This window comes from Dama dama, chromosome 22 (genome assembly GCF_033118175.1).
Source record: "Dama dama isolate Ldn47 chromosome 22, ASM3311817v1, whole genome shotgun sequence".
Lineage (NCBI taxonomy): Eukaryota > Metazoa > Chordata > Mammalia > Artiodactyla > Cervidae > Dama > Dama dama.
This window is the reverse complement of record NC_083702.1, coordinates 22,037,439-22,056,165: the sequence shown is the minus strand read 5'-3', so window position 1 is coordinate 22,056,165 and position 18,727 is coordinate 22,037,439. Positions and strand designations below refer to the sequence as shown.

Sequence of the window (18,727 nt, the reverse complement as noted above, 5' to 3'; positions counted from 1 at the left end):
CCGTTATGACTGTTATAGCAGGAGAGAGGATAAGAACCTGGTTTCCTGATGGCCAGGTCCCATTCTTTAAAACATTATTTCTAAGCTGACCATGTGTCTAGAGTCCCATTTCACTGGCATAAGTGTCTGGGTACAGATTATCTTAGTTATATAATAGTGCCTTCCCCACCCCTTCCATGACTATGTAAGAGTGAAAATGTTAGTCCCTCAATCATGCCTGACTCGTTGCAACCCCCATGAACTGTAGCCCACCAGGCTCCTCTGTCTATGGGATTCTCCAGGCAAGAATACTGGAGTCCTTCCCTTCTCCAGGGGATCTTCCCAACCCAGGGATTGAACCAGGGTCTCCCACACTGCAGGCAGATTCTTTGCCACTGAACCACCAGGGAAGCTCAGTAACTAAGTAAGGGAAGAGAAGAATGCGGGTTCTCCTGGATGAAGGTGGTAATCTGAGTACTGCTTAGGCCCAAGTTATGGCATAGTTGTAGAATAGTGTACGTCGCAGAGATCATGAATGTCTACAAAAGGAGGGATCTGAATTCATGGGTCACCCTCCTCTCCCATCAGAGCCTCTGAGCTAACAGTGACCTCCTGGCTTGGTACTGCCATGCGGATGCCAGCACAGAAGAGAAGATGGCGGTGTAATGTCCTCACATGGGGTATCTGCAAGGAACTGTTGCTGGGATAAATAAGATGTGCTTGTCCTGTGATATAAATTCCCACTGTGAAATCATGAAAGTCTGAACTGGTCAAGTCGATGGCAGTGATGAGGGGAAGACATGGGGGGAGGTGGGGTGGAGGAGTGAATGCGGCTTTGTTTCCAGGTCACTCTGCATGCCTCACGGTGCCAGCCTGTTGAGGGTCTCAGCTCTGTGTCAAGTCAACAGCAACACACTTTTACATTGTTCTGTATCCCCAATTATGTAACACAAAGCATTTGGCATGTAATATTGGATGCTTATAATTTCACTTTACAAACTTTCTCCCCCCAAGATCAGATCTTTCTGTATGTTAACAAATGCCCACATTAATGTGTTACCAGGTTTCCCTGGTGGCTCAGACAGTAAAGTGTCTGCCTGCAATGCGGGAGACCCGGGTGCGAAGCCTGGGTCAGGAAGATCCCCTGGAGAAGGAAATGGCAACCCACTCTAGTAGTCTTGCCTGGAAAATTCCATGGACAGAGAAGCCTTGTAGACGACAGTCCATGGGGTTGCAAAGAGTCAGACATGACTGAGCGACTTCACTTCACTTCACTTCATTCATGATAGAAGGGCTTCCCTGTAGCTCAGATGGTAAACAATCTGCCTGCAATGCGGGAGATTCAGGTTTGATCCCTGGTTGGGAAGATCTCCTGGAAAAGGGAATGGCAACACACTCCAGTAGTCTTTGAACAGAGGAGCCTGGGGGGCTATAGTCCATGGGGTCGCAATGAGACAGACACCACTGAGCAACTAACAGTTTTACTTTCATTCATGATATAACAGTATTGATCCTAGGGCCAACTCATGTTAAGCTGGATATATTTTCCTTTTTGATGGAAAAGAAAGGAAAGGTGGTTGGAAGTAGGGACCTTGTACACATCCCTTCACCTCTCCAGTTGGTCCCTTTTTGTCACCAAATCCACCCATACATCTGGAGTTTGGGGCCGGCAGGCTTCTCATATCACCTTGTGCCTGATATAGCTCTTCTCACGTGATCCCATCTGACAGAGACCTATGCTCCTTTCTATGTGTCCTCCTGCTTATGTGAGAGCAAGTGAAGGAGCAGGGTGGGTAGCACGATCATGATTCCTGGCCATCAGCTTGAAGGAACCGTCTCTGAGAAGGGGCTACTTTTAGGGGCAGGTCTGGAGCAGAGCTATCTGGTCCACAAGGCGATGGATCAGCCCTTGACCTTGGCCTCCTTAGCTCCATCCTTTTACCTACTGAGCTCACTACTGCCAACAGCACAGCACTTGAGGGCATAGCTCACTAGGGCGTTTTGGGTAGTGCATTTGTATTTTCTTGGTGGGAGACGGGCTCGGAGAGGGGCTGGTGTTCCCTACTGAGTGGCTCCTGAGAACAACAAACAACACCTGCTCAGGAGTCAGATTAGGCCGAGGGGAGGAGGGAGTTGTCATGAGGTGAGGCTATCGGCCACCAATCACAGCTGAGGATAAAAAGGGGAAGAGAAATTCCAAATGGGAGTTTTCCTTTTTATAAATAATGAGAAAAAGAGAAAACAGACAAAAGGACAAAGAGAAAACAAATAAAAGACAACCCCACTCCCAACTGGATTTCCCAGGTGGCATTAATGGTAAAGAACCTGCCTGAAAAAAAAAAAAAAAAAAAAGAACCTGCCTGAAATGCAGGAGGCATAAGAGACGCGGGTTCGATCCCTGGGTTGGGAAGATCCCCTGGAGAAGGGAATGGCAACCCACTCCAGTATTCTTGCCTGGAGAATCCCAGACAGAAGAGCCTGGTGGGCTATAGTCCATGGGGTTGCAAAGAATTGGTCACAACTGAAGTGACTTAGCACACACGCACCACCCCCAACAAGCCATCACACACATTTTGTATCTGAAGACACAGGCTACATACTCTGCTTCTTGCCCTAATATCAAGCTTCAGTAAACTCACCTCCTGCTCTCTGGAGTAGCTATTGGCTACTATGCAAATGTATAGGGCAGGAAGGGTAAAAAAGCAGAGAAACCAAACCGGGGCTGAGAGGCAGCAGCTAAATTCAGCAAAGGTAACGCTGGGGAAGACAGGCTGAGAGGCACAGACAGGGAGCCTGCAAGAAGCACAGGTTTATTCTCCATCACGGAGGCGAGGGGACCCGCTGTGAAACGCTTGGCACACGAAAGAGATGCCGGTCAGGTCGCCAGGAGCCAGGCTCTGTTGTGTGAAGTGTTAATTAAGAAAACACATACTTCTCATTTTTTTAATTTGCCAACAATGAAACAAAAATAGTGCTGCTGTGGGGGATGCTCCATCAGTTTAAGGAAATGCCTCTAGAAAAACAAACAAACAAAAAACACAGGGTTTTAGGCCCCTCATAATCTGGTCCGAAGGATACATTTAAAAGAATTACTTTGGTTCCCAATTCAGGCAGAAAGATGTGGAGGAAATGCTCCCAGGAGGCCTGATACCTTGCAGTTCAACAGAACAGGGAGCAGAGGAAGATTTTTTACACCCTATTTCTGTCCCCAAACACCTGCTGTGGAGCTCTGTCCAGGGCCACAATTCAATTCTGGTCTTTTGTTCTGGTTTCTACCAGTAATTTGATAAGAACCATGTAACTGGCCAGAGCCGAGTGGTGCCTGGAACGTCTGAACTAACTCTTCCCACTGAACACACGGCAAGACGCTGCCTCCGAAGCACGAGGATAAGACCACCTGGACCCCCATCGAGTTCACAGGGTTTGGGTCTCTTTTCTTACCCCAGCACATGTGACCCTCTGCTCAAAATCTTCAATGACTCCCCATTACTTTGCTCCACAGCCCAGAAATCAAAGTCCTCCATGTCCTGCTTCTAATCTTACCTCCTTGGACTGGTTCTACAGCAGCGAAATGTGGATCACTGTTGAGACAGGGGGATGGCTCACAGGGCTTTAGTTAGTTTATTCTCCCTATTTGGGGTCTGTTTGAAATCTTTCATCATCAAAGGTAGGGGGAAAAGAATGATAAGCTCTGTAACCCCAGTCACGTGAATGCTCTCGATTCCAAGGATGTAACTCCATCTTGGGTCCTCCTGGAATGTTCCTCCACTTCATTCCTGCCTATCAGAACTTCAAGGAGACCTGCAGGCCACCTCCTTTGTGACGCTGAACCTGATGCCTGCACTGGCTGTCATCTCCCCTTCCATCTTCTCTTTATGGTGCCTGTTATAGCTATTCTTTGTTACTGACGTGCGTATCTATCTCATCTCCTCCCCGAGACTGGGAGTTGCAGAGAACCAAAGAGAGACCTTATTCACCTTGGCATTTCCCTTAGGGTCTCAAACACAGTCAGTACTCAGTAAATGCTGGTCAAATGAAAAATGAATCACGTGAATAAGAACAGAGGGACAGCGGAAGCTCTGGGGCTAGGCTACATCTCGGACGAGAGAGTCGCCTCCCGGGTACCTTCTTCATGGTTCTGGTGAAGAATGACTTCCTGCTGCGTGTGTATCGAGTTCCCGGGGTGGAAGAACGGTGAGAAAAGAATCCGGGGTTTCCTCTGCTTCAGAATATGCTGAAGGAGTTCATAGAGCACATCACCTGGGGAGAAAAAGCAGAGAGAAACAGGGAAATGGGAGTGTTCCGTTCAACAACTATTTGCTGAGCTCTAACTCTGCGCCTGCCACTGTCCTAAAGACGTGATGTTGAGGAAGGCAGGTCTGTCCACGGGGAGCTTACAGGGGATAGAATGTGGCACTAAAAGTCAGAAGGTCAGAGCCACATGTGACTTTTTGAAAACTTTTTTGATTATGAAAGTCACATGCAAAAAAGGAATAGGAAGGTAGAAAGAAAACAAAAGTCATCTATAATCCTATTCCTAAGAAACAAGAACCCTGTTAATACTATATACAGTATGTTTTTGCTGAAGAATTGATTCTTTCAAACTGTGGTGCTGGAGAAGACTCTTGAGAGTCCCTTAGACAGCAAGGAGATCAAACCAGTCAATCTTAAAGGAAATCAAACCTGAATGTTCACTGGAGGGACTGGTGCTGAAGCTGAAACTCCAATGCTTTGGCCACCTGATGCAAAGAACTGACTCACTGGAAAAGACCCTGATGCTGGGAAAGATTGAGGGCAGGAGGAGAAGCGGGTGACAGAAGATGAGATGGCTGGATGGCATCACTGACTCAGTGGACATGAGTTTGAGTTTGAGCAAACTCTGGAAGATGGTGAAGGATGGGGAAGCCTGGTGTGCTGCAGTTCATGGGGTCGCAAAGAGTTGGACACAACTGAGCGACTGAACAACAACAGTATATGGTATAGTTATAGAATTAGAATCAAGCTTATCATAGTTGAGTATCTTTTTCCCTCCACATCATTCAACTGCTTTAGTAACTGCAATATAACAGCCTGTCATAGGGACGTACCAGACTTTATTAGAAACTTAAATTGTCTCAACTTATTGCTATTCCTTTTATTAAAAAAAATAAATGTTTCTATTTGCATTTTAGATTATTCAAAGAAGATAAAGTCATTAAGGATGAAAAGTTTTAATGTTTCAATGACAATTCATGGATTCTTCATAGAAATCTTCCCAACAGAAAAAAAAAAAGTGCCTTTTTCTAATCCACCCCAATCCCAGGCAGGAAAAGAATAAATATGAAAAAAAAATTTACAAGTCTAATCAGAGGTGCTAACTATTAATATTAAAGATACCCTATAATGAACTAGCATATTCTGGGAAGCTCAAACTTATGCTTCCTTCTAAAAATACATACAGGCATTGCTCCCAGGTTCCACCATCTCTAAAAATCATCTTTGGATGTCAGCCTCTCGCAGAGGATGGGAGGGGCTGGTTTGAACTGGGGGCCTTCTGGGCTGATATATTTTGTATTTGAAGTATTAGCAAAAAAAGAAAAAGAAAGAAAGAAAGAAAAGCTGTCCTGGTCTTGTCCCTCCCCTTTGACTTAGCTCCAAGTTCAAAAATGCAGGTGGGTGCCTCAACACCCCTTCGACGTGGGTGATTAGTCTTAAAAATACTGCAGGCTTTTCTGACTGTCCCCCTACGCCCTACCACACACAGATACGCAGTCAACAATTGTACCAAACAATGGGCTTTTTGTCTCTAATTTTAGCCATTTTTAACAGATACTTTAATTAACAACTTAATCTAACTGCATATTTTGGGCTATGGCTAAATTTTTGTTTTTTTTTCCCCTTCAACTCAGCCTGAACCTGAGAAACACTTCAAATGAATTTCTTTGTTTCTGCAAACTTCTGCACCTTTTCTATCTGTACCAAATAAAGTTCCACGATACCCCATCCTAAGTGATTCCTGAGATACGCTTGGGTTTCGCTTTTGTTTCTTCCTCTATCTTTGAATTTTGGTCATTATATTAATATAACTTACTGCCACTATTAGGGAATGGCAACCCCCTCTAGTATTCTTGCCTGGAGAATCCCATGGACAGAGAAGCCTGGTGGGCTACAGTCCAAGGGGTCAAGAAGAGTCGGACACAACTGAACAACTAACACTTTTACTGCCACTATTTATGACTGTGATCGAACAGAGCAAAGAGCCTTTAAGAACAGAAGACCTCATGTCATTGGGTCTTTCCTCTCACTGACACGGGCGAGGAGCCGCAGAGGTGTTCTGAACCAGACTTGAGAACGTTTGTGTGTATAAGGGAGCGTGGTGGCACAACTGCGGCTGGGAGGCTCTGGAGCTCATCTAATTCAGACCCAGTAGTCATGGTGACGCTGTTGCTGACGAGATGAGGATACAGAGCCCGAAATACCGTCCTATTTTAATGATTCATATTTTAATCGCTCACAAAAATAAGTCTCTAATCAACACTTTGTTTCTTGGGGTTTAGCGTAAATGTCTTCCTGAACTTTTCCCATTTACACGGCCTCACATAGCTGGTGTTCTATCCTGTGGGTTTGAGCAAAGCTTTATTCCGGTAGTAGCCTGAGAGAAAACGAAAACCCTGGGAAAAAAAAGAAAAAAGTGTTCCAGATGATTACTAAGAAAAATGGGCAGTAATTAACGTGCCCATTTAGAAAAGGGAGGCCAGGAAATGCAGATGGAGTGTGTGTGAAGGTGGCGGACTCTGCTGGTTTGGAGGCAGGCTGGTGTGCGGGCAGGGCCCTGGGGCCTGGGCTGCGGGATGAGCCTCCCCCAGGCGACCTTGAGCAGGTACCTGACTTTCTGGGAAATGCAAATGTCCCCCTCAGAGGAGGATGTCAAGCAGCAGGGTCTGGGTGCATGTGACACCTGGCCCCTCCTTGGAGGTTACTCCAAGGGCTCTGAGTGGGGAGCGGGCATCACTTTCTTTTCCATTTCTCTGTAGGTACAGAGAAAGCGAGTCTACAAAGTGGATGTCCTTTAAGTTCTCCAGGCATCAGTTCCTCATCTGTAAAACGGCAGTATTAGCAGCATCTGGGCTTCCCTGATAGCTCAGCTGGTAAAGAACCCACCTCCAATGTAGGAGACCCTGGTTCAATTCCTGGGTCGGGAAGATCCCCTGGAAAAGGGATAGGCTACCCACTCCAGTATTCTTGGGCTTCCCTGGTGGCTCAGAGAGTAAAGAATCTGCCTGCAATGTGGGAGATCTGGGTTTGTATTCCTGGGTTGGGAAGATCCTTCCTGGAGAAGGGAATAGCAACCCACTCCAATGTTTTTGCCCGGACAATTCCATGGACAGAGGAGCCTGGGAGTGGGGCTACAGTCCATGGGGCCACAAAGAGTCGGACACAACTGAGAGACTAAGTACAACACAGCACAGTAGCATCTTCCTCCCAGGAGGGCTTCCCAGGTGGCTCAGCGGTAGAAAACCTGCCTGCTGATGCAGGAGATGTGGGTTTGAGCCCTGGGTGGGGAAGATCCCCTGGAGAAGGAAATGGCAACCCACTCCAGTGTTCTTGCCTGAGAAATCCCATGGACAGAGGAACCTGGCAGGCTCCTGGGGTCACAAAAAGTTGGACACGACTAAGCAGCTAAACAATATGATAACAACCACCACGTTTCAGGGGGCCTATGAGGACCCAACGAGGTAATCAGGTAATACACTCATCACAGCATCTGACAAACAGTGAGAACCCAGCAAACACCAGCTGCTGTGTGACCGCCACTATCTCCACTATTATTATAGATATTATTAAAGTGGTTTAGGACAGACCTGTGGACCCTGAGGGAGAACAAAGCAGGAGTGTCTGGGTCATGGTCACGGTTATGTTCCCCTTTTAGAAAAGGCAAGGCGGACTGAGGCCATTCCCCCATCTTGGTCTTTCGGGACGCCTCACCCTGGCTTGATGGGCTAAGCCGGGCTGACCCGTGCTCTGCCCTGTACTTCCCCAGGCCCTTGTGCTGCCTCTCTGCAGCCTTTCATCCCAAAATTGGCAAAGGGAGCCAGGCAGAGTGAGCTGGGGAGAGGAGGTCAGGCAGAGCTCGGCCAGTTCCTTACCTAAGTTTCAAGAACTAGTAAGACAGCATTTGGAAGTGACACCTGTGACAGCTAGCTAAAGGGTGGGAGCCCGGGCCCAGGGTCCCAGGTTAGGGAAAAACATGATTCTAAGACCGTAGAGTACTGGACCAGTCCATCCACAGACATGTTTCCTTGGCGACCAGGAGCTCAGTTGGGGATCGTGGCTGGCTTAGCACAAACATCACTACTCTGGGGCAAAACCAACCCACTGTGTGTGCTGCTGTGTGTGCCTGGCAGGAATATTTTGTGCCCGATAATGACTTGGAATCTTAAGATTCTACAAGTTTCTTAGATGGAGTCGAACCTGTGTTCAGCAAAAGCCCCCTGCCAAGAAGTAGCTTTGGCTGAGTACTTCCATGATGGGCAGCCGGCCACAGCATAAGCAAACCATTTTTGGACAGCTCTAGTCGCTAGAAGGTTCCTCTGTTGGGCTGGAAGCTGGCCTCTGTAATCTTATGTACCTCGGTTCCTAGTTTTTGGCTTTTGGAGCAGCACAGCATATGTGTTCCATCTGCAACAGTTTCCTAAATAAATAAAGGTGCCCCCCCGATCGTTTTCCATCTTCACTGGCCCCCAGTTCCTCCAGCACCCAGTATGCTTTCTGGCTACATTCTGAAAATCTTCATATACACAGGAGATGACATCTCAAAAGTGATATTAACAAAAAGATCGCTGGAATAAAGAAGATATTTAAAAAGAAGTTATATTTATTTGCCTGCTATATAAAGAGCATGAGCCATATATCTAACAAAGCAAATGACCACTGGCCTGAATTCAAGGCACTTGTTCAAGAAACTCTTGGCCTATTCAGTCCTTGATAAATCTTCTCTGTCTTCCCAGAAAAGAAATAACTAGTACTAACCCTAAAAGATGCTTCCATTGTACTAAGCAATGAAACCAAGGCTATTGTTTAAGGGACAATAGCTTTTGTGGGTTTCTCCCTCAATCTTCAAGCAAACACACATGGTTCATGTATCCACATGCATGCACAAGTGGGTTTGCTGTGAAGCTAGTGAGTTTCAGGGGCCTTCATTTGCATAGTCCCAGGAAAGGAAACCTAGGGGACTTTCCTACCAGGCTCAGTGGTTAAGGATCCGCCTGCCAATGCAGGGGTCATGGGTTTGATCCCTGGTGCAGGCAACGAAGCCCCTCCCCTACAACTACTGAAGCCCACACGGCCTACAGTCTGTGCTCTGCAACGAAAGAATCCACCACAACGAGAAGCCTGCACACCACAACTAGAGAGTAGCCCCCACTTGTCTCAACTAGAGAAAGCCCGTGCACAGCAGCAGAGAGCCGGCACACCACCACAAATAAATAAATAAAATTTAAAAAAAGAAACAAAAGGAAACCTAGAACTGTGTGTCTTCAAATTATAACTTCAGGTCCTATAAACCCTAGATATACTCCTAGATACATGCATACACACACACACACACAGAGAAACCCACAAACTAAACACATATATACAATTTTGTATACACTGTATACACAGTATCAAGTATACAAGGTATCAGTGACCTTGATGTTATAACCTAGGCATCTACTTCGAGAATCCTAAATTCTATTGTTTTATTTGCAATTTGTTTGAAACGAGCAGTAGAGAGAGTGAACAAAACTGCTGCAAGTTGCCTTAGCAATTTTACCAGTGTCTGAAGACCAAGAACATAAAGATGCTGTTTAGAGGGTTAAACTTACCTACGTTTCTTTACTTTTAGAAGAAAGAGCTTGGGGTCTGGAGCAAGGGAGTCCCAGGTTTGAATCCCGGTTCCTCTATTCATTAGCTGCATGTCCTGAGGCAAACTACCTTTTCTCTTTGAGCCTTGGTTCAAGGCTTAAATATTCTTTTGTATCAGATGAGAACAATGCCTAGACTTGGCAGGGCTGTTATGAGGATTAAATGAGATGATGTGAATAAGCGTCAGGCCCAGGTCTGCTCTCCTATGTGCTCAGGAGATGGTACCCCTTGTGACTAGGATAATCATTAACTGACGTGTCTCCAAAAAAGTCTGGGAACTATTTGCTCTGCTTCAATACTTTCTGTCTTTCAAGGACACACATAAGTTTCATAAAGTCACATTCATAAGAATGGAATTTTTTTTCCAGCTGACATAATTTCATACACATATTTCTAGTTCACCGTTTTTTTCCCTGTCCTACTGCACAGGGTATCTTCAACTTCTTCCTGTGGGTTTCTTCCCTTTAGCATTTAAGTAGCTCCAAGTGTTTTCTGTCTTCTACACACACACACACACACACCCTACTCTGTCCTCATCTTCCCCTCCAGGTGCTGTCCCTGTTTCTCTTCCCATCCCAGCCAAACTTCCCGAGGAGCTGTCCAACTCTGTTATCACTATGCCCGCCTCCGTGCGCTCCCCTGGGCCCTCTGGTCTCCACTCCAACCCTCTCCAAAGTGCTCTTTTTATTTTTTTTAAATTGAGGTATAGTTGCTTTACAATGCTGTGTTGCTTTCTGCTGTACAACGAAGTGAATCAGCTAACCCTGGATGTATAGCCCCTCCTTATTTGCAGGAATCGAGATGCAGAAGTAGGGAATGGACATGCGGACACGGGGTGGGGGAGGGGATGAGCCGGGAGACTGGGATTGATGGACGCGCACTGCCACATGTAACAGAGCTAGCTAGTGGAAACCTGTCGTCCAGCTCAGGAAGCTCAGCTTGGTGCTCTGTGACGACCCAGAGGGGTGGGATGGGGGAAGGTGGGAGGAAGGTACAAGGGTGCTCTTGCCAAGGTCACCTCCAGCTCATCAAAAGCCAAAGGGCGATGTGCTTGCCTCTCAGCTACATCATCACCACTAGTCACGGTCTCTCCCTGGCTTAGATCACCCCACAGCTTCAGACACGGCTCATCTCCTGGTTTTCTGCTCTCCCTGCTTCCTCAACCTTTAAGGCTCCCAGGCCTCTCATTGCCTTCCTCCTGGGTAATCTCAGCCCCTCCATGGCTGCCGGCAGCCGGTCTCTACTACATCTACTCCCGTCAGACACCCCGCCTCACCTTCAGAGCCTTCGGTTACCTCCTACACACGTCCTCTTGCCTGTCACCCGGGCATCGCACGTCTTCTGTGTTCGACATAAACGCCTCTACAACCCTTGGTGCTTCCTACTGCAGTAAATCCCCAGCTGACTGGGTCAGAAGCCAGGACTTATCCTTGACTCTCTCCTCCTCACTCAACACCACCAAGAGTTACAGACCCTGCCTTCTAAATATTCCTTGAATCACCCGCTTTTCCCTGCTGGATGTCTTAGTTTCAGTCACTGCCAATGCATCTACCGACTGCCCTACATCCCACTCCTCAGTTCTGTGTTTCATCAAGCTAGTCTCTGCTTCAGACCGTGAATGGCTTCCACCTGTCTTTAAAATAACATTTAAAGTTCTGAACATGACCCATAAGGCCTGTATGATTTACTGAAGTGTCTCAGTGAGTGGCTGTAAAGCTATGGTGTATTTCTCTATGTTTATATTCTCCATATTTTTTTAAAGCCAATCAGTCCCCTACTGGGGGTGGTGTGGGCATTTCCAGTTTTCACCGTCATGAGTACAGAATTACTAAGGGTATCTTTTTTGACTCCCTATTGGATTGCCTCCATGGGAATTCTCTTTTCCTAAAACGGTGTTATCAGTGAAAGGGTATGATTAGTCTTAAAGTTCTTATTATACACTGCTTATTCTCCAGAAGAATCGGACCAATGCAGAGTGTCATTGATAGGGCTACCCAGAGCCCCTCGCCATGGGGTTTCACAGCGTTTACCTTCTTGGGTTCAGTAGGTTTAAAGCGGAATCTTCACATTATTAAAAACCGGCATTTTTCAGAGGTGACAATTTACTATGTACACATCCTCCCATGAAGATTATCAGAAGTAACACATTCTTACATTTGCAAAGCGTGCTCTTTTCTTTTTCTCTATCTTCTGTTTTTATTCAGAGATTTTAGTTTCCCTCTGACCAGTTACAAAAAAATAACAGCATATATGGTGTGGGAGGGACACTATTCAGATTTGTCAGAAAACTCTCTGCTGCTCTTTTCCGCCTGTGACAGGTTCAAAATGACGTCTGAGGCCTCAGTCCCTTCAGTTTCATAATAAATTCAACAGTGAAAACACCAACTCAGACACAGGCCTGGGAGATCCCACTGGTGGTCTAAGAACATTCCCATCATGGGACTGCTTGGCATTCCAGCTCTGCTCTGTCTTCGTTTCCAAGCATTCCACTCAATCCGTTTTTATAGCCTGATTGAATTACAAATCTTTTAATTTAATACAGAGTGCTTTCTGTGACCATAAAAATAAATTCCTCTTTCACTTAGGAACAAATATTTGAAATTTATTTGATATCTATGTCTTGGACAGAGATCCTGGGGAAAAAAAAGGGAGCAGGTTGTGGGAAAATTGGGATATTATACATATGTAATATATATCTAACATAAATATTATATATATATTTAAATATTTACTTATCTATTTATTTGGCTGAGCCAGGTCTTAGTTGCAGCATGCTGGATTTTTAGTTGTGGCATGTGAACTCTTAATTAGTTGCAGCATGTGGGATCTAGTTCCTGGCCAAGGGTTGAACCTAGGCCCCCCTGCATTGGAAGCATGGAGTCTTAGCCACTGAACCACCAGGGAAGTCTCTGAATATGATATTTAAGAGGAGACTCACTCAGTTAGGAAGACATCTAGAAAGAACTGCCTTTACCTGCATACAGAAGATAAGGTAAGGTAAACCAAAGAATAAGTTCGTGAGAAAATCTAAATATTGTGACATAAGTATGCACTGTCAACTACAGGAAGTACTGTATGTTTCACATGTTAAAATATGACTCCGCATAGCAGAGCAATCCGTCAGTCACCACCAATATTTCACCAATGGGATAAGCGAAACGCTAACAAATTCCGTGAGTTTCCTGTAATTGATTTATCTGGGCACTTTGCTGATGGGTAATACACATATTTTTGGCTTGTTTTGCTCAAAGACACAGAAAGAGAAGAGAGAGGCAACTCTGGATATCTTCAGTCAAGGGTCGTGTTTGTTGGAAATCCCACACTTCAGGGCTAAAATTCCTCTCTGTGACCCATGCCCTCAGACTCTGTGACTTGAGACTAAAGCAGCCAGTGGACTCAAGCCAGCAAACCACCTACCACTGCATAATAGAGATTAATAGGCAGGTTGGTTTCCCAGGAAACACATGTAGATACAGACCTTTTTAACCTTTAAAAGAAATTTTACTATCTCTGAAAGTCACAAGCAAAGCACATTTCCAAAGAAAAAGATTCTGGTGGGCTGGAAAGGAAGAAACACTTTGTAACATCACACTCCAGTATGTTAAAAACTCATTTACTTAGTAAAACCCCAATACATTTTTTTTGCTGAATTAAACTGAAGGAACTTTGAACATTTCTTGTTTTTTAAAAGGCATTGATTAAAAAGTCTAATATGAATTAAATTAATAACACTTTTTGTTCTTTTAATAAGGGATACATAAATACATCCCACCTGAGTATCTTGCAATGGATAACTCTAAGTGAGAGTATTAATATCAATGCTAACTTGTCTGTTCCTTCTGATTAATGTGTTTTCTCAGTCTCTCAAAGAGATCAAGTCACAGTTGGAGTTATTCATTTCAAGGCATTCAATAAATTCATAAAATTCAATGAAATTCCTTTGAATTGAATCATCCCAGACCATTTAATGTGATAACTACCCAGTCGCCCAAGGACTGGGTAAAATAATCCTGTCTGGGTGAGGTTTTATAAAATAGATATTCCTTTACACTTTTCCCTTAACTTTGTGAACATTATAAATTTGTCATCCTGGTATATCCTGATTAGGAGATTATTTCAAAGAAAAGCTACCATTTATATTCAACTTTGACATCTTCTGTTGGAGATGATATCTTAATATATTCTCAACGTTCCCTGTTTTAGTTTAGTGGTTGAAAAGGGAGGACCTTTGTCCTGAAAGTGGACAGCATAAATGTAGTTTGTTTAATTGGTTGGAGAATGTGGGGTTCAAGGAGGCTACTGTATTTGACTGAAGGTATCTTAATAGTTCAACTAATTATAACTCATCGAACTCTTGTTCTCTCCTGTCTACCTATGGGATGAGTTGTGTCAAGGAATGTTATTTCTATGTACAGAGAACATAACTCTGGGTGAGGCCAGGCAGGAAACAGGAGGAAGCTGTAAACATCCATTCATGGTGATGGGCCATCAGATCCTTTTGTTTCATTCTAGCAACCCTATGACTAGTGAGAAGCTGCTGCTGCTTTGTCTTATGCAGCAAAAAAGATTAAGACAGGAAAAAACTGGGTAAAGTCTAGGTTTTTCCAAGGTATACAGTCATGAAGGAGACCAAAGTATCTATTTACTGCCTATAGGTGGGAAGTCATAATGCTTACTCAAAGCTTAACACCTTCAGTGTTTGAAGTTGGGTTGAACTATAAAGAGAGTTTGGGATTCCCCAGGTTGAATATTCTATTTTATGGACAAGGAAGGTAAGAGCAAATGAGGTGATGGCATGTGTGGAAGAGATGTGTATAGAATCTGGACCTTGTGACATCTACTACATTGAAGGCCAAGAGCAAAGTGGAGGTCAACAGAAGCATGCCAAACGTTTCCTATGAGAGAGAAACAAGGTTTTCTATTTATACATTGTCTCTGTCTAAGGAGAAGGTGAGCAGGTATATCACGCCCTCTTCACCTTGCTGGCTGGCTACCTACCTCATGGGAAGGCTCATCTCATCTTCTTATTTCTGTCTTCCAATTCCTCTGACAATACTCCTGTTCTGTGGCAAGTTTTCTGATAGCCCCTACTGGCAGGTATCACCTTGATATTCTGTCCATGGCTTTCTGGTTGCTGCCTTAAAAGTAAGTTACCTACAACATAGATTTATCTTTATTGTCAGCTCGATGTAATAGGGGATGCTCTGAAATCTATTATTCCCAGCTTAGCCTGGCTTCTATCTTAGACTTCTGCAGAAAAGGGCACATCTTCCTGAATGTTCTGGCATCACTTGGCCAAAATGCCAGGATAACCATTTCATGCCTAAAGCATATTATTTTGGTGTCACTGATTCCGTTCTGGACTTCAGTGTCTCAAATTAGGATGGTAGCAGTAGCACTGTACCTAGTTTTCCTGCTTTTAATGACCCAGTGAAGCTACCCTATGCACGGATGGCAAGCGTCTGTACAGCAAGTCTCCTACACACAAACCTTCAAGTTGCAAACTTTCAAAGATGTGAATGTGCTTGCCCTCCATCTCTTACCGCTGATGGTCCTTCAGCTCCACCATCCACTCCCTACTCTCCCTCCTCCAGTCAGTAACTCTTCTTGCCTGGTCACTGGATGCCAGCCCCTGTATGCCAGCGGTTGGACTACACTACTACATTTTTCAAGATACTATAGTGTAACATAAAAAATGCTTCATTTATTGTTTTTTAAAATGTATTATTTGTGTGAAAAGTATTATAAACCTACTACAGTACAGTACTAAATAGATTGTGTTAGTTGGGTACTGAGGCTAACTATGTTGAACTTATGCAAAACCTAGACTTAACAAATATGCTCTCAGAATAGAACTAATTTCGTATGTAGGGGACTGACTATACCAAAGGGAGAGCTTCAGTCATATCCTTCTCCTGATCAGAACCTTTCAGTGGTTTCCTATTATTTGCAAAATAACATCCAAACTGCTTAACTGGCTGTAAGATACTCTTGGGTTGGGTCATAATTCAGCTAATATTTATTGAGTGCCAACCAGATGTCATGCTCTGTGCTAGACACTGGAGACACAGCAGCTGAACAGGACGCAGCCTGAACTTTCTACTCTGAGAGAGGATATGGAATAGAAAACAATCTCATGTATCACAGTGTGAACCCTGGGTGTGTGTGTCAGGGGCCATGACAGAATTAGGAAATGCCCTGAGATAAAACAAACTGTGGAAAATTCTTAAAGAGATGGGAATACCAGACCACCTTACCTGCCTCCTGAGAAATGTGTATGCAGGTCAAGAAGCAACAGTTAGAATCAGACATGGAACAACAGACTGGTTCCAAACTGGGAAAGGAGTTATGTCAAGGCTGTATATTGTCACCCTGTTTACTTAACTTATAATCAGAGTACATCATGCCAGATGCCAGACTGGATGAAGCACATGCTGGAATCAAGATTGCCGGGGGAAATATCAATAACCTCAGATATGGAGATGACAGCACCCTCATGGCAGAAAGCAAAGAGGAACTAAAGAGCCTCTTGATGAAAGTGAAAGAGGAGAATAAAAAAGCTGGCTTAAAACTCAACATTCAAAAAACTAAGATCATGGCATCTGGTCCCATCACTTCATGGCAAATAGATAGGGAAACAGTGACAGACTTTATTTTCTTGGGCTCCAAAATCACTGCAGATGATGACTACAGCCATGATATCAAAAGATGCTTGCTCCTTGGAAGAAAAGCTATGACAAACCTCAAACCTAGACAGCATATTAAAAAGCAGAGACATTACATTACTGACAAAGTCCCATCTAGTCAAACCTATGGTTTTTCCAGTAGTCATGCATGTGAGAATTGGACTATAAAGAAAGCTGAGTGCCCAAGAATTGATGCTTTTGAATTCTGATGCTGGAGAAGATTCTTGAGAGTCCCTGGAACTGCAAGGAGATCCAACCAGTTCATCCTAAAGGAAATCAGTCCTGAATATTCACTGGAAGGACTGATGCTAAAGCTCCAAAACTTTGGCCACCCGATGCAAAGAACTGACTCATTAGAAAAGACCCTGATGCTGGGAAAGATTGAAGGCAGGAGGAGAAGGGGATGACAGAGATGGCTGGATGGCATCACCAACTCGATGGACATGAGTTTGAGCAAGCTCCGGGAGATGGTGAAGGACAGGGATGCCTGGCGTGCTGCGGTCCATGGGATCACAAAGAGTCGGACACAACTGAGCGACTGAATAGAAAAGGGGATCAACAGGACTTCCCTGGTGATCTAGCTGTTAAGACTCAGTGCTTCCAATGCAGGAGGAACAGGTTCACTCTCTAAGGGAAGTAAAACCCCCCATGTGGTGCAGCCAAAAGGAAAAAACATGAGGACCAGCACCTCACCCAGACTGAGGCGGGGAGACGTGGAGGAAAGGAAGGCAGGGTGGAACCAGGGATGTGGGGACGGGAGAGTCAGGGAAAGTGTTCCTGGAGAAAGTAGCAGAACTTGAAGAGGCAAGCAGACAAGTGTGAGGGGTGATGAGTAATGATGAACAGTGTTTCAAAAGAAAACTCTTCTCCAAGGTCCTCCTTCACATGAACTGGTCTCACTTCCTCCTCAACACCTTTCCCTCCTGGCCTCTTGCTCACCTTTCAGAGCTTTCAAAGTCTGGCTCAGCTACCACACAACTGAGCCTCATCTGACAACCCGGCTGGAAATCACTTCTCTCTCCCTTAACTCCCTCAGCCAGCTCTCTTGTCCTCTGGCATGGAGCTGCTCAGGGAACACTCACAGAATAAATTTCTGCTGCTCCCTCCGAATTGAGGCTATGGCAACCACGTCCCGACTAGCGCACCCGCCTAACGCTGCCTCTTCCACCTCCAGGCGGGCTTCCTCATGGCCACCCAAAGCCAAGTTAACGCTGCTCCAATGACCCGTCACGCAGTTCCATCCTGCACGTTCCACAGCAGCCCCCGTCCTTTTCTGAGGCCCATTCGTTCTGCTCTCTCCTTCCCCAGCTGCCCCTGCCTTCAGGTTCGGTGTGATCCTGCCCTCAATGGGGCGGCGGGCTCCCTTCCAGCCTCCCACACGGCTCTCCCTGCAAACACCCGACAAACTGGCAAGGATGTACTGACAGGTTTGGTATGTCTCTGCTCCCAGCTTTTAGGAAAGTTGAGAAGTCACTGGAGAAATAAAAAATCAGCAACAAAAAGAAGCTCCTGACAATGTTTCTATGGCAGCCTGGATAAGAAGGGAGTTTGGAGGAGACTGGACATATGTCTATGTATGACTAAGCCCCTCTGCCGTCCACCTGAAACTATTACATCACTGTTAATCGGCTATACTACAGCACAAAACAGAAAGTTAAAATAAAAAAAGGGTGTACCTGAGATATGAGGGGAGGGAGAGGCAGATTTACAAAGAGGAAAGCATGCCCAAGGTCTAAATCAAGTCAACTTAAAATACATCATTGTGTTTTCCTGTGTTTGCCCGACATGAATGACTTCTCCTGAACACTGACGAGCTAGCGTACTTTTCCCTCCAGATGGGTACCTTTGCCCCTTTGAGTTTAATCTCTGAGTTTCCACTGGAACAGAAAAGGGAAGTGTTTTTGCATTAAATTAAAAGGAACTCTCGAGGTTCCTTTCAGGTTGGTTTTATTTATTTATATCGTTGTTTTACAGTTTTCTTATCCTGAGGCTACAGAAAGAACCAATGATGGAAGATGAAATGTTTCAAGAATGTCTGTGTCCCTGCTAAAACCTTCACAGTGCCCTGGTTTTCAGCTGTAGAAGTTTTCAAGTTTCCATGAACATCTGTACTTCTGGGGGAAACTTCCCCTTTATCATTTCCTCCTCTAAACGGTTCTGCTGCAACTGGGAAAAGC

At 45.0% G+C, this 18,727-nt stretch overlaps 1 protein-coding gene across 5 annotated transcripts in view; it reads right to left on the bottom strand.

Moving 5' to 3' along the window:
• Positions 1-18,727, bottom strand: part of ETV6 (ETS variant transcription factor 6) — a 276,141-nt gene that overhangs the window by 34,371 nt on the left and 223,043 nt on the right. For all 5 annotated transcript variants that reach the window (XM_061125021.1, XM_061125022.1, XM_061125023.1 and 2 more), the window contains one exon: positions 4,105-4,239. In XM_061125021.1, coding sequence (XP_060981004.1) covers positions 4,105-4,239 — 135 coding nt within the window. The remainder of the gene's footprint in view (positions 1-4,104; positions 4,240-18,727) is intronic.